The sequence below is a fragment of the Martes martes genome, assembly GCF_963455335.1.
Source record: "Martes martes genome assembly, chromosome: 2".
Taxonomy (NCBI): Eukaryota; Metazoa; Chordata; class Mammalia; order Carnivora; family Mustelidae; genus Martes; species Martes martes.
Genome location: NC_137889.1, coordinates 108,140,695 through 108,156,903, shown reverse-complemented (window position 1 = coordinate 108,156,903; position 16,209 = coordinate 108,140,695). Strand labels below are relative to the sequence as shown.

Here is a 16,209-nt window from a genome sequence, read left to right as displayed (position 1 = left end):
TATTTCTTAGCATATTTCCATCATTCCTTTTCTTTCCCTTCTCGTCTTCGGATATGCTTTAGTGTTTAGTTTTATCTGGTTTAAACCTTGTGCTTATTTTGCCAATTTTTGTCTCCTTGCTTCAAAAGCAAGCCTAGCAGAGCAATTAAGAGCCCTGTGGCTTTAGAGTCAGAGCTGCCTGGGTGCAAATCTCTTGCTTATTAAGTGCATCGGTGAGGGCAAGTTATTTAACTTCTCTGTGCCTCAGTGTCCTCATCTGCAAAATGAAGATAGTAGCACCTGTCTCAAGAGTTGTTATGAGAAATAAATACCTAAATACATATTATACACTTAGAACAGTGCCTGACACATACTAAGTCCTCTTTAGATATTTCTTATTACTGCTACCATTCATAATATAATGTACTACCATAGAGAAATATCTATAGAGTAAAAGTCCATAGACCATGTAGCTTGTCTCCATCATCTTTGCTTTCTCTTCATCCCTTTCTTTAAAATGTTAATTTTTTTTCTTCAAGTGTTCCAGAATTCATTGTTTATGCACCACACCCAGTGCTCCATGCAATACGTGCCCTCCTTTATACCCACCACCAGGCTCACCCAACTCCCCACCCCCTGCCCTCCAAAACCCTCAGTTTGTTTCTCAGAGTCTTTTTTTTTTTATGCTTGGCTTCCTCCATTTTAGCCTATATCAATATTCTGTTAAAACTTCTCTTATAAGGCCATCAGTGACCTCTAGGTCAAGCCTATTGTTCTCCTCACCCTTGATTTTCTGTGACATTTCTACTAAATCACCTTCTTTTTGAAACTTTTTCTTTCTGTTTTTTCTAATCTTCTACTCTGATTTCTTCTAGTTTTCTTCTTTGAGAGATCCACTCTATGGTAGTATTTCCAGTTTCTCTGTCATCCCCTAATTTTTGGTATCCTCAAGTCTCTGATCTCTTCATGGTTCAGTCACTCTCTCTGTGTTCTTCTGTGTTGTGGCTTCCAAATCTTTCACCTCTGGGTCCGTGCTGTGGGTACCTCCCGCTATCTAATAATATTTCCACTAGGTATTCACCATTGCCCTATCAATTCCTACCAACACACACAATTATACTGGTCACTTTTCCCACCAATCAAATGATTCCTCTTTTAAACTAATCATTGTCTTTTAGTGATCCTGTAATTCTTTGGCTGTCTTGAGGTAGAAACTTTAGAGTCATTTTCAACTATTGTTACTCCTTCATTCTTTACATCTCACCACATGTGGTCATTTCATTTCTCGAAGTGTCTCCTAAGGTTGCCTCATTCTCTGCATTCGCAGCTTGGTCCATATCCTATTTGTTTCAGGGCTAACATCGCAACAGGCCCTTGACCAATTCTTCTAATCCTAGTGCCCTTTCTAACCCATCCTGCATATTACTCTAAGACTAATTTTCCTAAACTGTCACTTTTTCGATGGCTCTAATCTGTTCAGAAACTCCAATGACCCTCTTTTTGCCTGATCCCATTCTTCTTCCCTTTCATCTATCTAAATCCCATCCAACAAGGTACTGCTGCCACCGAGATGATTCCTCCTTTCTATCCTTTCAAACATTAGTAGTCAGGGCCCAATAGCTTAACCCTTAATTGTTCTCAAATCACATAGTTTATTTTAGTCATGGCTCTAACCAGATTATGAGCTTCTTGGTGACAGAAATATGTCTCATGCTTATTTTATATCCCCCAATATACCTGGCACAGGTCTGGGCATGTAAATGTTGAACAAATGGTTACTGATTGATGAGTGAGTATGCTTAGCATATATGTACAATCCATTTCTTTGCTTGAAAGCCAAATTAGTTTTAAACATTTGCCATTTTGTACTTGACTGAATTATTTCCCCCATCTTCATGATTTCACTCTCAGATCTCTAATATGGTAGATCTACATTTCTATAGGTCCTTTGCTACAACTACCATTTTTAACTAGTAAAGTATCTATTAAATAGTTTTTGAAGACTCTACCTTCAGCTCAGTCTTTTTTTTTTTCTTAGATTTTGTTTATTTATTTGAGAGAGAGAATGGCAGTACAGGGTGAGGGGGTGGGGGAGCAGAGGGAGAGGGACAAGCAGACTCCATGCTGAGCGCAGAGCCCTACGCAGGGCTCCATCTCACCACCCGATGATCATGACCTGAGCAGAAATCAAGAGTCAGATGCTCACCCACCTCAGCCACCTAGGCGCCCCTCAGCCTATTTTTCTTTTCATTTCATTTTTTTTCCTTCTGGTAAAATGCAAAGAGGAGCATCCTTACTGCTTGAAAATATGTTGCTTGCCTGTCAACATCTTGAAACAGTGCTCCTCAATGCAAGTAGATTAAACATAAGCTGTAACCTCTAGGCTATTGTCAAGTTCTAGAACTAGATTTCTAAATTGTCCCTTTTCCCCCATAAATCGATAACTGCATGTGGAAGAAAAGAGAGAAAGAGAATAAGAAGTTTTGATATACCTACTAGTTTTCAGTTTTTACTTATAAAATATAGGGGCGTGTTTTTTAACTTAATTTATTTGCAATGTTGTAAATTTCCCTTCGACTTCTTTCATTGACACTATAATACTTACTATCACTTTTAAAAGACATACATTCTCTTAGCTTCCAAGAAATGCTCTAATATTATAGGCTATGGTCCTTTCTGGAAAAATTGTATCTTTTAAAGTATTCTTTGCATGAACAGAGCCAGGCATGAAGCAAGCTACTCTCAGCCTAAAACTGAAATCTGTTTTGATCTCTCCTCTGCTATTAACTAGCTGAGTCATTTTCAGGAAATCAAGGAGTGTATCTATACTTCATTGATCTTATTTGTAAAGTAAAGATGTTTTAGAATAGGTTTTTTTTCCTAAGAGTCCATAAGATATGATATTATGCTTAGGGTCACTTTTTAGGAGCTCCTGAACACTCTTGGCTAATATATATAAATGTACTGTACTTTTAAAAAAATTGACACCTAGGTCTTGATAAGAAATGGTATATGTGCTCAGTTTCTTCTTCCACCTCAAGTTCTATATGACAGTAAACCAGTCAATGTCCATCATTGTCAAGTAGTTCATGTTTTTATCTCAACCTAAAGATTTATTGTTTCAACAGGGATGTTAGGGCAACTATGTGTCATGCTTGTAAATAGCTTATAGTTATTTTTTTTAAATTATTTATTTTCCTAATATGGTACTCTACTAGAACAAGGGCCCTAAAAAATTAGTTAAGCCGTTAGCCTGAGAAGAGGTAGTAGACGTTTTTTTCTTCTATTCTTAACCAGTGATGGATATTCACCATTTTGCTGATTTCACTTTTTTTAAAGATTTTATTTATTTCAGAAAGAGAGAGAGAGCACAAGCAGGGGGAGGGACAGAAGGAGAGGGAGAGAGAGAATCTCAGGCAGACTGCCCACTGAACATGGAGCCCTGACTCAGGGTTCAGTCTCACAACACTGAGATCATGACCTGAGCCCAAATTAAGAGTCTGCCGCTCAGCCAACTGAGCCATCCAGGCACCCCACAGATTTCGTTTTATTATCACCTCCTCTAAAAATAAATCTGCCCCCCCCAAAAATCTAGAATAAATAAGTAAATAGGTGTATATCACAATTCTAAAAACATCACATCAGAAATAGAAAATTTTACCATTGCCTCTACTGAAAATTGTTATTTACATAAACATCAGCCATAAGCCATTTATTTTGATTTTTAGGTTTCTTAAAATTAGCAGTAAAACCTCTCTACTTCCTAACTCAAGTTTTTAAAAACATTCAATACCATGTAACTTAAACCTATTTTTTATTGTAAATGCAGGTGATTTTCACCTTGCATCATTATGAGAAATGAAAGAAATTAACCTTTAATTCGATAGAGATTCACATAAGGATCTCAGGGAATAAATCACAAAATAGCTTGGGGGGCTTCAACCTGTTTATAGTTCCTCCAGTTCATGCTTCCCATTTCACATTGTGCCTCATAGAGAACAATGCATCTTTCTCCTTCACTACCAAAATTATGGTTTTCCGTCATTTGTGGAGTTCAAGAGAGAATGCTGCTGAGTTCCCATAGGTTTAACTTAGAGGAACCAGGTAGAAGAAATCCAGAGTGAGCCAACATTTTCAGGATGTCTTGTGTGTCTGCACACGGGTGCTTTAGGATGGTGGTAAAAAACTATGTTGCTGAGAAGTTAAGCTTAGTTTGTCATTCGTTCTTTTATTATTAGCAGGATGAAAGCCCCCCTATGTAACTGTTAAGTCTCACAAAATACAGTTATTTAACAAGATGACACAAACTCCATCTGTTAGATAGTTCAGTTACCATTAATATGCCCTTATTAGACAACTCATGATAAAACACGTTGTTATCCTTAAAAAAAGACAAACTAGTTTTGTGTCCAGGTGGAAAATGAATTCAAATATCCTACATTTAGAAAACCTCAGAGAGTTCAAATTATAAAGTCTCTTCTGTTTCTAAGGTTTCATGATTCTGCTCTGTAGTTAAAAATATAATATATAATTGGAAGACAGTGATAAAAAAATTATATCTACTCTGTAATATTCTAATGGCCTTTTTAGAAATGACTCACCTACTTATAGGAGCAAAGAAGTAGCTTTCTCATGACTATAAATCTGACTCAAGCTCTAGGTGAATCCCTTAAGAATAAAGTAAGTGGTGCCTTGTGTTACACAAATATGGTAGTTTTTTTTATTATTATTATGTTAGTCACCATACAGTACTTCATTAGTTTTTGATGTCGTGTTCCATGATTCATTGTTTGCGTATAACACCTAGTGCTCCATGCAATCCGTGCCCTCCTTAATATCTGTCACCAGGCTCACCCATCCCCCCAACTCCCTTCCCTCTGAAACCCTCAGTTTGTTTCCTGGAGTCCACAGTATAAAAATCTGGGCCTTGATATATTTTTCTTAAACTTGCCTCCAGTTTGTGACCACTTTGCCTTTTGTCTTAGAAGCACTGGTGGTGGTTTTTTTTCCCTACTGTGTTATCCATGAAGCAGTAATGACAGCGACTGATGTTATCATAGAATACAGACTTTAATCATTTCTACACATGTAAATATATTGTTTTCTAAGAAATGATGATGTCATGTCACTAGAGACCCAAGTGTGTGAAGCAAGATCGGTAATATTAAGATTATTTTTTACGACAATAACAATAAACAACAAACAGCAACCTGAATTAGAAATTGGAATGGAAGAGTGGAAAATAAATGGATGGTGTTAAATGGATATTCACAAGTTTACATGTGACTGGATAACATTTTTCTGTGACCAGAGTCGTTGATGGAAAGTGTGCTCCTTCTATGACTACATCAGGTGGTTATGGGCCCTATGGAACTTTTAGCATGCGTGGTGCCTGGGTGTTTCAGTTGGTTGAAAGACCAACTTTTGATTTCAGCTCAGGTCATAGTCTCAGGATCGTAAGATGGAGGCCCACCTGGGGCTCCTTGCTGGTTGTGGAGCCTGCTTGAAAACTCTCCCTCTGCCCTTCCTCACCCCCCACCCCTCTGGTCACACACACTCTTTCTTTCTCTCTCTCACTCAGACACACACAACACAAAAAGAACGTTTAGCACGAGACTTAGACTAGAAAACATTAATGCAGAAATGATTCATGGATTCAAAATGAAATGTGGAGAATCATCCTTTGACAGAATACATTTTGTTATGGTGCTTGTAGTACTTTACACTAAGAAATTGGATGAATTCCATGTCACCTTCTGTCTGTAGCCATGGCACCCAGTAAAGCTAATTATAATGCAACAAATAAGCTAAAATCTAAAAAAGAAAAAATATTACTTATACCTACAATTGGATATTTCCCTTTTCTTTAACTGAAGTGCTCTAGAATGGAACTCCTGTGAACAGCAGTTTCTCAGTTCACAGTCATGCCGACAAAGCTCTCCAGTACACCATTTTCCTACATAAATTTTTTTAATCAAATGAATTAAAATTTTGACATTTCCTTTTTTCCTAACACATAGATTTTTTCAAAGAAAAATCCAAAAATCATTTAAAAACAATCTTTATCAGGGGATGAATGGCAATCTGACCCCTGCTCCCCACAAAATCTTTATTTCTATCCTATATTCATTTAAAGATAGGATAATATGTTTTCAGTATCTTGTCAGTGTCTTATAAGACATCAAGCTTGCCAGAACGTATTTAGAAAATTGATTATTTCGTAAATGTATTATTGTACTTTAGCACACAAAATAGGTAACTGTCTTTGTCAATGCATTTTCCCAACAGAGGATTACCACCTTAACTGTCACGGTAACTCCTATTGCATGATTTCTGTGGTCTGTGACTGCATATTTGGTGTTGATGCATGCCAGCCGTAATGGAACTAACGTAGCACTTGTTTTTGTCTGATTTTGAGTTTTATGCTCCCTTATATTAATAACCTTTTATGACATTTGCCCAATTAAGTCATTTGTTTGTGTAGTGAAAAAGACCAAAAAAAAAAAAAAAGTTATTGTGACTTTTCTTAAAGTCTTTGGCCTTATAATAATATAGCTTTGTTCCTCAGTGTTTGGGGAATCAAGTCCCTTGTGTGTCGGGGGAGGCCGGGGGTCTGGAAACACAGGTAATATTAGTAAGCTATTTTATCCCAAGGAGATGAACACAGGACACAGCAGCAATTTTGCATTATCTTAGAAAATAAACTCAAAAGCATCTTCAGTGTTATTTTACCTAAATGTATTGGTATTTTTGCATATAAGTAGGTCATTTCTATAATCATAGCTGGTGAAATTTGCCCTCATTGCAAATTAAGATTGGGGGATGTTTGATTATGACAGAAATAAAAGAAGTATATAGTGTACTTATTATTTAAAGCATAAATTGTGATACATATACTTGCTACTTTTTAAAACTTTGTCTTTTCTTGATTTAGGGTCCCCCTGGACCACCTGGACCTCCAGGACTACAAGGGCCAAAGGTTACTCTTTATTTTACTTGTTTCCATTTACCATGTATGATATAGAGAATCCCACCTTAAATATATGTATCTTTGAAAAATCATTCTTCCAAAATGCTGAAGGAGCTGAGATCAGCAATATTGCTTAAGAGAGCTAAGAATAAACATTGAGGTCTGGGCTTAAGAAAGCAGGATTGGGAAAAAAAAAAAAAAAAGGAAAATTAGGAAAGAAGAGAGAGAAATAAGAATAGCATTAAATTTAGAGGGAGGATACTAGGAAAAACAGAATATTAAAAAGGGAAAAACAAGTTTTATAGAAATTATAAAGGTAAAAGAACCACTAAGGAAAATTTACTCTTAACACCAAAAAAGATTTTTCCCTTTCATTCATTTGTAATGATAAGAACAAGAGAAGATTGAGCAAGATGTATTCACAGATGACAGTTTGAGGAATCACTTTTGAGTCATTTTTTATAACAAATCCTATTATACTTATTCAAACATTCTGCCGTTTAAATCTTAACTAATGAAACATACCACTTATGAATAGCTGGAACCTAGAATTTCTTGATTATATCTCAGATTTATTAGTGGTGTTCTCTTTATCCCTCCAAACTTAAACTTAGGTTTGTTTAGCCACATTTGAGAAATTAACACATGGCCAGTGTCTCTAGCTTTTCAGAACTGAGCTATGTTTGTTGAAATATGACTTTCATCATTGGAGTTCTGTAGGGGATTCAAGTAGTTATGAAATCCATCTTTTGTTGGTGCCTTTTGAAGCAGTTTATTTGCAAAGTCTGTCATACACAAACACACACATATCTACACAGACACACATATCAGCTTTTGTATCCTTTTCTTTAAAGATGCTTAGAAACAGAAAGCTAACGCATAGAAAACTATTTTTCTATTATAAAAAGGAGTATAAAGTAAAATAGTGCTGAGGTCCTTACCCATATAAGATACATTTAGAACATGGAGCCTAATTTCAAACAGATCTCGTGTAAAACATTAATGTAAGTTTTGGGATTTTTAAACTTTCTATTTCTCTATCACATTCTGGTCCCTAAGAAATGTAACACAAAAATGCTCCAATTGTTTGTTCCTGGTGAGCAAGTCAGCCTGGATCCCTACTCTAATATTGTGGTGAGCTGGATTAGACAGCCACGAAGGAAATCTGCAGATCATTTTTTCATCTGTGTAGAGTCAACTAGGGTCTAAGGATCTTTGTCCTTCTCCTCACTTGACTAAGTCTCCAGAACCAAAATTGGCCCCAGTGCTAAACACACCCTAAAAACTTCTAGGACTTTACCCTTCTTTAAAGCCCAAAGTATCTGCAGAATTCCAAAGGGAATCCATCCCTCGTTCTAAAGAGACAAAAAGAACCACCTAGCCATGAAGGATATATGTAGTGGTAAAACCTGTACCTCCCTCCTTGTTTCATAATCCAATTACTATTCATTTTAATTGTTATTCAGTAAGTAATTTTTGAGCTTCTACGCTATGATAAGGACTAATATCTAACAGAGATACTTGAATATAGTAAGGGTTTCAATAAGGAACTTACAGTTTAGAACAGGAGATAGGCAAGTAAAGGCACAATTATTAATCAACAGAGTAAGTACTTTGATGAAGAATGCACGTTATGGATGTGCAAATGGGAAGGTTACTCTCAGTCTTAGGAATCAAGAATGACTTTGAGCGGGGCACCTGGGTGGCTCAGTGGGTTAAAGCCTCTGCCTTCGGCTCAGGTCATGATCCCAGTGTCCTGAGATCGAGCCCCGCATCGGGCTCTCTGCTCGGCAGGGAGTCTGCTTCCTCCTCTCTCTCTGCCTGCCTCTCTGCCTACTTGTGATCTCTGTCAAATAAATAAATTTAAAAAAAAAATGACTTTGAGCTGAAACTGAGATAGAAAGAAGCTAGCCAAATGAATGTCATGGCAAGTGGGCTGTGGGAGAGGAGTAGTGAGCCTCCCTTACCTCTCAGTCCTGCCAGCCTTCCCACTATGCTATTACCTTGCCCCACCCCACACAAAACACAGTGATCTCATATCTGAGCTCTTGGATTGACTGATATAGTCTTTCAAGCTTTCCGTGATCTTTCCTTGAGAAGGTTGGGATATTTGAGATGAGATATGCCTATGACCAAGAGTCAGCAAAAACAGCCTGAGTCAAATACAGAACCCATTTGCCCTGGGGACTCACAACCTCAGACTGAGTGGAAACCTATTCAGTTAGTGTTTCTCTTTCCTTTGTCAAACCAGGATCGGTTGACTTCTTACACATCAAGTAACTCTTTACAAACTACATTTGATGAGTGAAAGATAAATTCATAAGTCATGAGTTATGTTTTCTTTTAAACACTCACGGGTCACATTTTGAAGGTAAAAGCATAGCAAAACAATCATTACTGGACCCAGAGTGCTGACAAGTATTCAGACTGAAACTAGGTCTTGGCCAGGTGCATCCAACCTCAGCAGACTTGTTTGTGGCAAAATAAACTTTGCTGCTCCCACGAAGAACGGGAAGTCAGGAGTAAGGAAAGGCTTTTCCTTTTTTTTTTTTTTTTACACATTTGTTTGTCAGGCTTTCACTAAATGTTTGGAAAGCTCAAATTTCATTCTATGGCTGATAGCTCTTAAAGTTTTTACCAGGGAAAGACTGTCTAACAATTTTAATATAATGGGATTTACAAAAGTGATGCATTGATCTAAAATGATATCTTACCTTTCAAAAAATTTGTTCAGTACATTTCCAAGTGAAAAATGACTGGAGATTTGTTGTTGGAATAAATATCAAGCACATTGTTTACATTTGTTTTAAATGGGACATCTTCAGTTAAGAAAAAATAAATAGGTTTTGGGTTTGTCAAGGTTTCTAAGAAATCATATGAATAGAAAACTTTAATTTATTCCTAGCATAGTATAGGTAATTGAATCAATCCAAAAGTAATTTTATGTGGATTAAGATGTTATCTGATTAATTCTATCTGGAAATAGCACATTCACAATCATGAACCTATATCCGTTGTTCAAATGTTATCAGTTAAAATATTATAAACTTACGGCTTTGCATTCTGTTCTTAAGTCAACTGTCATGTTTTTGCTTTTTTCTGAAGTTGGAAAATGAAGAGAAATCATACAGATTTTTTAGGGAGGAAAAAATTAACTAAGGCATATAGGTTGTTGTTATAGAATATGGTCAACCACTAAACGATCTCTATCAGTTTTCTTTCACCATTTTTTCCTTTAGCCTACATCTCACTTGGGGCAAAAAATAAAAACATTGGATCTGAGCTACATGACTATTGTTACATATAATCTTCAAGAAAATGTTACTTCACTTAGTTTTGATATGTGTATGATATAACAAACTGTTCTTGGGTTATGATACATATGCTGAAAGTCAAATTGTACTGTCACCAGCTAACATGACTTCCATTTACCAATGATAAATGGAAGCAAGCCATCACTTTTTCTCTTAACAGGGAGAGCCAGGATCTCCAGGAATCCCAGGAGTTGATGGAGAGCAGGTAATTTTCAAAGATATATACTGTCATTCAAACATCATAATTGATCACCACTTTTATTATAGATTTGGAGCCAAAAAGACATGAGCGTTGATATATGATATCCTCTCTATTTTTTTACCATCTGTTGTAGAGATTATATTAACCTTAAAAAGCAATTGCTTTTAAATTAGACATAGTTTTCTTTGCAGAAACATGTAAGTAGTATGACATTTTAGTTTTGTCTTAATATTCCTTATCAATCTACCAGTGACACTTCAGTAAATTTTTATTAGACTTATAAGATCGTTACTAATTTAGTAAGAATAGGCTAATTTTGTCAATAAATACAAATCATTCAAGATTAAAATAAGTCAATCAAAGTTTCCACAAAATTAGATATTGCTTATATGTGTTATTTTGACAATATTTTTTTCCCAAACAAAGATTACACCTAAATTTCAAGATTGTTAGAAAAAACAGAAACAGGTGGGGCATTTGTACCTTCACAGAAAATGGCAGTATCTCCAAGGATTTCCCTCAAAACAGAGGTTGGCCAACTTTTTCTGTAAAGGACAGATAGTAAATGTTTCAGACTTTGCAGGTCACACAGAGTCTTCGTCACATTTGTTTTTTATCTGAACACACCTTAAATTTTTTTCAAAGATTCAGTCTGTGCAAAAATAATCCCTGGGCTGAATTTGGCCTAGAAACTGTGGTTTACCTCTGACCAAAAAGAATCTGACTAGGAGAATGTGAACACTATGGGGAATTCAGAGTTAAATCACAATGGTTAGCTTCAAGACATTTGATGTTTTCTGGGCTTCCATTATTTACCCAAGAAATGGTTGACATCAAGAAGATCATAAGAAATCAAAAGGATTCTTGATACAGTTGGCAAAATACGCTCCTCAGGAGATAATATTAGATAAGAAATTAAGTTGAAGAGAAAAGTTATTTTAATATCAGAGTGGTATGTTGCAAATCCTATAATGTCACATTAAATAAATGTGATAATTTAAAAAGTAAGAGGCTTTAGATGATTTGCTATTATTAATCAGAAATCATATTAGAATTTAAAAATCTGGTTGTCCTGGCGCACCTGGGTGGCACAGTTGGTTAAACATCTCGCTCTTGTTTTCAGCTCAAGTCATGATTTTAGGGTCCTAAGATAGAGCCTTGCACTGAGCTCTGCACTCAGCTGGGAGTCTGCTTGGGATTTTCTCTCCCCGCCGCCTCCTGCCATACCCCTCCCATTCACACACTCTCTCTCTCTCTCAAAATAAATAAATTAATCTTTTTAAAAAATCTAGTTGTATTACCTTTCCCAACGTTAGTTATTAAAAATAATTAATTTAACATGCAGAATAACATATTACATGGTCCCTACATATACAATAGTTGGGTTTTTTTTTCTATAGGATTTTAAGTCCAATAGCAGAGATTGGCTGCCCTGCTACTCTCCATCACTAGATTCCTAAAACCAACCAGGGGCTGATTAACCAGTAAAATCCATCTACCCATTCGGGCGCCTATCCACCCACCTAGCAAGTGATTCTGAACTAAGTACTATAGGTATAAGTCAAGAAAAGACATGTTTCTGTCCCTAAGTAGTTTGTAGTATGGAAAAGTTGAACAGGTTTGGGCAGCCAGGGGCCCCTGACTATCAGAACTATGATCATCCCTGCTCAAACATGGGCCATGTGGTCATACGGTAGCGAAGCTCCTTGGATAAAAATGCTTAACAATATAAATTAACTTCAGTATTATTACAAAATTGAGATTTGCTAGCACTCAAAAAATACGTTTGTTTATTTCCTCACTGTAAAAGAATAAAAATAATATCACGGATCACCTCATAGGGGTGTTTGAGAATAAAATAAGAACACACTGTGGAACAGTTGAAGTGTTTCTAAGCTTAGTTGAGCACTGGTGCCTAATGACTAGGCACCTAATGATTGGTGCCTACATTATTTACCTTTCTCTGTATTGAACCCTCGAAACTGATGGTGACTGGAACTTCCGCCTGCTTTTAAGAGGGGGAAGGGAGTATCGTGGATAGAGATAGGAGAAATTTATCTGAACCTCTTGTTATTATAACATTAGTCCTGGTTCAAAATGTATATTGTACTGCTGAGAATTCAATCCCTTAAATTGTTTTCAGGACCAGTGGTATCAAATTAGCTGCCAGGAAAAAAAATACAGAATCAGGAGAAATTATGTAAACACCTAAGTTCATGATTCAATGACCTAAGTAGTAGAATTTAACCCCTTTCATTACATGAGGAAATAGTATTGACTCAGTGTAGAAGGTTGCTATAAGAAATAATTCTACCTAACAGTGAAAATCAGAATCCTCTCCGGATAGGACCACCCGCGCACAAAACTGATCTGGAATTCTGTTTGCCCTAGAATGTTACTATCAAGGGTTAATATGATTCTTACATGCAACCATATCATTTGTAGGGACTTAAAGGCTCAAAGGGAGACATGGGGGACCCAGGTATGCCAGGTGAAAAAGGAGGAATTGGACTTCCTGGATTACCGGTATGTTTATACTTTTTAGGGTGTGTTCATATCAAGATAAATTAATCAGAAAGGAGTTATATAATTAGCTGCACTCTCATCTAGTGGTTAATATTACATTAAAAAGTAATATTTTTACTTTTACATATTTGAGGTATTGTTGGTTAATTTCTCCAACTGGGCCACTAAAACAAGTTTTAAAGCATCTAATCAAATGAATTATAAAATAAACCGTCATGTTTTCCTGAATTATTTTCATCAAAAGATAGTAAAATAAATATAGTTGATCACTTGAATTTGGTGTGTGTAAAATGGTGGTAGCTGGTCATTTTAAAATAAACTGTAATAATAAAAAATAAGCAAGCTAAAAAATATAAGACAATTTAGAAAGAAGTTACTCTTGAAAGTACTCTCTTTGTGTGTGTGGAATGGTGTTTTTAGGGTTTTACCCTACAATTTTTACTAAGAATTTGGAAGGCAAAATAGAAAAAAGTGTAGAAAATTTCACTCCCCTAGATCTATTTTAAAACAAGGAAGTGTATGATAAATGTCAATGAAAACCAAGTTAAAAAACTGACCTTTGCTATTTAAAGTGAGCACCACCATAAAAAATATGACATTTATAATCTGGTATATTTAACAATGTATAAGTTTAACCTATCAAGCCTAACCTAGTTTTTATTTGCTTTATATTTTATTTCACATATCACCCACAATTCTAGAGATTTGGAGAGGCTTGCTGTTTGAGACTAAAATGCAGGGGGATAAATCCTTCTTTTATATGTGATGTGTATAATATTATAAAAATTGCAAAAGAATGGTGGGTCTGGGGAGAAAATTCGGTTGTTTCTTACACTTTGGGAAAAGTTTACTGGCTCAACTCTCACTGGTTATTTGTAGGGTGCCAATGGAATGAAAGGAGAAAAAGGAGACTCCGGATTGCCAGGTCCTCAGGGTCCTTCTGTAAGTCCATGGCGGTTGAACTTCTGAAACAGGCCTATTATTTGCTCAGTTCGACCTGTGCCAGATGGCTTATTAACAGTAAAAAGACCGTGAACCTCTTAGTTTGTCAAACTGTAGAGAGTATATCTGTCAGCCTTGTATAATGAGAGACAAAGTGTCTCAGAGATCTGAGGTAAAGGCAGATTTTTTAGGGGACCCTCTAATCCTAAGGAGAAAATTAATGGTTTTCCCATCAAGCTTTTGGGTAGAGGTTTGTGAATGCAGAACATACTTTTTTTTTCCTCCAGAGCTCTGTTGCTACTCAGTGAAATAATTTGAGAGTTTAATAGTGGTTGTGGCATTATAGCATTTCTTGGTAAGCAGTTGTTGTCTTTTCACGTAATGTACTTTAAATTTATCCCGGCTTTTGTAAAACAACTGTATTTTTTAGTGGCTTTTTAAAAAATTCTCATTAATGAATTTCTAAACATAAAGACTCAATTGCATCACTTCTTCTAGTATTGTTCCATAGTAGCTATTAATGGCCTTAGCAGAACCCCAGCCTAAGATTCAAGCCAAACTGCCTTATCTAAATGAAGTAACCAAATCCATGTTTATGTTTTGGACATACAGATCATAGGCCCACCAGGCCCACCAGGCCCCCATGGCCCACCAGGCCCCATGGTAAGCCTTTCTTCTCTTCAAAATGTAGTCCTTTATTTACAAGCATGCTACTAGAAAAAAAACATGAACATATCCCTCAGAATAGCCAGTTTGTATTTTCTGCTACTCTCTGTGGAACGGAAAGAAAATACAATGTGCGTTGAGAGTTACTGACTTTATAGTGTTGTCTTTCACTATCCCAAACACATCTCTTGAGAAGAGATAGAGTAGCTTTGTGACAGGAAACTTGAAGATAGATTTAACAAGCTTTACTCCAACCTGCAGTATGAACATCAAAAAATCATCTTAATCAGCCACTGTTTAGGCCATTGGTAGTATAACAAGCTTAATAATTATAGCCATTGATGAATGTGTCTGACCAACTTTGATTGAAATCCTTTAATGAGATGTTTAATAGTAACATTTATAAAATAATAAGGTAAAAATTGAAGACCACTTCCACAGATGACATATATTGTTGCTTGTTTCTCTTTTCATCTTTATGGTGCTCTGGTGGATCCAGTGTTCACCACAACTATCCCTCAATGACCAGTGAAGTCAATGGCCATGCCCTCATGGAACTCGTGTCTGGTGCTGAAGGCAGCCATTAAACCAGTGTAATTCTTAAAATGTCCACTTAATGGCACTAGTGTTAAGGCTAGAACGTAGAAGGTAGCATGCTTCAAATGCCTTTGACTGGAGCAGGACTTCAACAAGTTAGGCAAGCTCTAAGGTCACATTCATCTCTACGGTATCTCAATAAACCCCATGTCTTCAATCATACAGATTAAATAAACCGTGGGTCACTCTTCCTTCCTATTGTGCTCTAAGAAAGAATGTCACTCAAATATCTAAGCCACAAAGCGTAGCCATAGACCCAATCATCTATTTCTTATCAACTGCCATTTCCATTTCATACTGTAAAATAGTTATAATTAACCTTATTTTCTTAAAACTAAACAGTTCATTAAGAATTAAGCAAATGGCACACTTTGGGCTTTTTTATTACTCCCTCCATTTTAAGTTAGAAAATTAAATTTTAAAATGCTATTTCCTGTTCATATAAACTTAATTAGCTTAAAGGGATTTTATACCATTACTAAAATAAGACTACTTGATAAAGTAGCAGCCATTTCCTGAAAATGCTTATCCATCACTAATCTGAAAGGAAAATATTTTTCTAAGTAGACATATGTAACAAATATCTGTATATTGCATGATAAAAATCTTTTTCACACTGTTGTATGATTTTGCTGTTGGGTATTTAAATACTCCTCTCTCCAAAGAATTCATTTAAATCACTTGAGAAGTTTAAAGCAATCTACAGTAGAGTTTAGGTAATTTAGGTTAGAAATTAGTCTCCATAGTTAGATTTTCCACAAAATACAGGGGGAAAGCCCTGATTCATGTATGCATTATAACTAATTTCCATTGGTAAACAACTGTTATGAGAGCCTTGAAGAATTCATCTTTGTAAGAACAAATGCATTCTAACTAATTATGCTTAGTACATCTGCATTAGAATCCTTTCCTTAGTCTTAAATTAATTTTAATTAAATTGTAACAGGGTTCCAAACTTGACTGTCATCTCCTCATTCCTTCTTCTTTTAGATTCCTCTTGGGTCTAGAGGACT

At 35.9% G+C, this 16,209-nt stretch overlaps 1 protein-coding gene across 1 annotated transcript in view; it reads left to right on the top strand.

Annotated features, from left to right (window-relative positions):
* Positions 1 to 16,209, top strand: part of COL25A1 (collagen type XXV alpha 1 chain) — a gene marked incomplete at both ends in the record, with an annotated part of 459,205 nt that overhangs the window by 416,659 nt on the left and 26,337 nt on the right. The window contains 6 exons of the mRNA XM_080796594.1: positions 6,268 to 6,291; positions 6,914 to 6,958; positions 10,424 to 10,468; positions 12,911 to 12,991; positions 13,871 to 13,933; positions 14,546 to 14,596. Coding sequence (XP_080652720.1) covers positions 6,268 to 6,291; positions 6,914 to 6,958; positions 10,424 to 10,468; positions 12,911 to 12,991; positions 13,871 to 13,933; positions 14,546 to 14,596 — 309 coding nt within the window. The remainder of the gene's footprint in view (positions 1 to 6,267; positions 6,292 to 6,913; positions 6,959 to 10,423; positions 10,469 to 12,910; positions 12,992 to 13,870; positions 13,934 to 14,545; positions 14,597 to 16,209) is intronic.